This window comes from Nematolebias whitei, chromosome 22 (genome assembly GCF_014905685.2).
Source record: "Nematolebias whitei isolate Nwh7 chromosome 22, NemWhi1, whole genome shotgun sequence".
In the NCBI taxonomy this organism is placed as follows: Eukaryota; Metazoa; Chordata; class Actinopteri; order Cyprinodontiformes; family Rivulidae; genus Nematolebias; species Nematolebias whitei.
The window spans coordinates 29,699,234-29,700,862 of record NC_056519.1 but is presented as its reverse complement, the minus strand read 5'-3'; the positions used below and the strand labels follow the sequence as shown (position 1 = coordinate 29,700,862).

Here is a 1,629-nt window from a genome sequence, read left to right as displayed (position 1 = left end):
TCACCACAAAGTTGTCTCAGGGCACTTTACAGAAACATTCACATACATAGAAAAAACAATTAGTAAAGTTCTCTGTCTAAGGAAGCAGCAGACATGTTGAATCCTCACTTCTTTGCAGTCGCTCATCTCCCATGCAAGTCACCTTGCAAAAAGATCTGAAGCTCTCGACCTTGACCTCTCTAAGTGGCTTCAAACATCTGTTAAGTTCCTGGCAAAAATCAATTGAGACATGTTCCTGTTTTTAGTTTTCTACACCGCTTTACAGTCTAGCTGTTTTTTCAGTTTATGTTTTATTTTATGATTGTCTATTGTTGGCATCACTCTTTGTGTAAAACAGGTCTCTCTTGTAAATGAGTCCCTGAGGCTCAGTGAGACTAATAAAGGTTGAATGAATGAATAAATACACAGATGAGGAGACGGAGGGACAACAGTGCTGACACTGACAGTCACTAATGTCACGTTTTTCCTGAACTCAGAACATATTTTAAATCAATTGGTGATCAGGATTTTTGTCCCCTTTCATGGAATGAAGAGGGGGAATTGGAAATACCCTCCATCCATCCATGCATGTTTTAAGCATGATATCATGAAAAATAGGAAAATATAATAATAATAATAACAATAATAATTAAAGCTGCAAGCAGCATTGAAGGCCCACGCAGCAAAGCGCCACTCCGGCCTTACGACGACCGCGGAAGCTCCATCTACTCCACCTAGTCGCCATCTTGAACGCTCTTGTGCATATCCCGCAGTCGTTCACCAGGGTGCGCATTTGCCAGATCTTCGACATCACCTGCAACTGCGGGAGCTCCAGCAACGCCTCCCAGTCACCGCCGTGAACGTTCTTATGCCATTCCCGCATGTGTCCACCAGGGTGCGCATATGCAGAATCTTTACAATCACCTTCCGCCCATATCAGTATGAGTCCAGCTGCAAGCCTTACAAGTTTGGCTATAATCCGACCTTCCAGACGGGAGTTATTGTCACTTCCTCTTTTGTTGTGAATGTAAAGTACTTCCTATAGGCTTTTCAACATGTCATACATCGTAATCAGCAGTTAGCGAATATGGTTTCAGTGTTATATCTTACACAGTGCCAAGCTGGAAGAGTCGCCCAATAATCATCAGTTTCTTCTTTGAGTGGGCCAGGCTTAAGTCATGAATCAACAATACCAATGTGTTTACAAGTGCTAACTCATGAAGCACCAAAAATCAGGTTCAGATCAGATGATGTATCACTAAGATATAACTCTTGGAATAATGTAGGGGGTGCACTTGAGTCAAATGTTAAACAACATTAGCAATGTGTATAGAAGTGCTCACTGATGACGCACAAAAAAATCTGGTTCAGATCGGATGATGTATCACTGAGATATAACTGTAGGAATAATGTAGGGGACGCTGTGGAGGCTATTGGCCAATTATCATGGATTCCTGTTCAAGGGGTGGATAATGATCGATCATAGTAATTCTGGTTAACCTCGGCTCAAATCTGTGGAATTTAGAGCCAAATGTATGGCAACGGCGTTACGTCTTATTTCGCCACGTCGCGCCGCCCACATGCTCCACCCAAAACTGTCAGTGTTGGAAAGCAAGTTACACCAACATGTCTTCGGTCACTGGACACACC

At 42.8% G+C, this 1,629-nt stretch overlaps 1 protein-coding gene across 1 annotated transcript in view; it reads left to right on the top strand.

Moving 5' to 3' along the window:
- The window catches only part of samm50l (sorting and assembly machinery component 50 homolog, like), a 110,856-nt gene extending 110,017 nt beyond the window's left edge, over positions 1-839 (top strand). Inside the window, exon 7 of the mRNA XM_037695764.1 lies at positions 753-839. Within this exon, the coding sequence (XP_037551692.1) occupies positions 753-839 (87 nt within the window). The remainder of the gene's footprint in view (positions 1-752) is intronic.
- Positions 840-1,629: the final 790 nt, after the last annotated feature.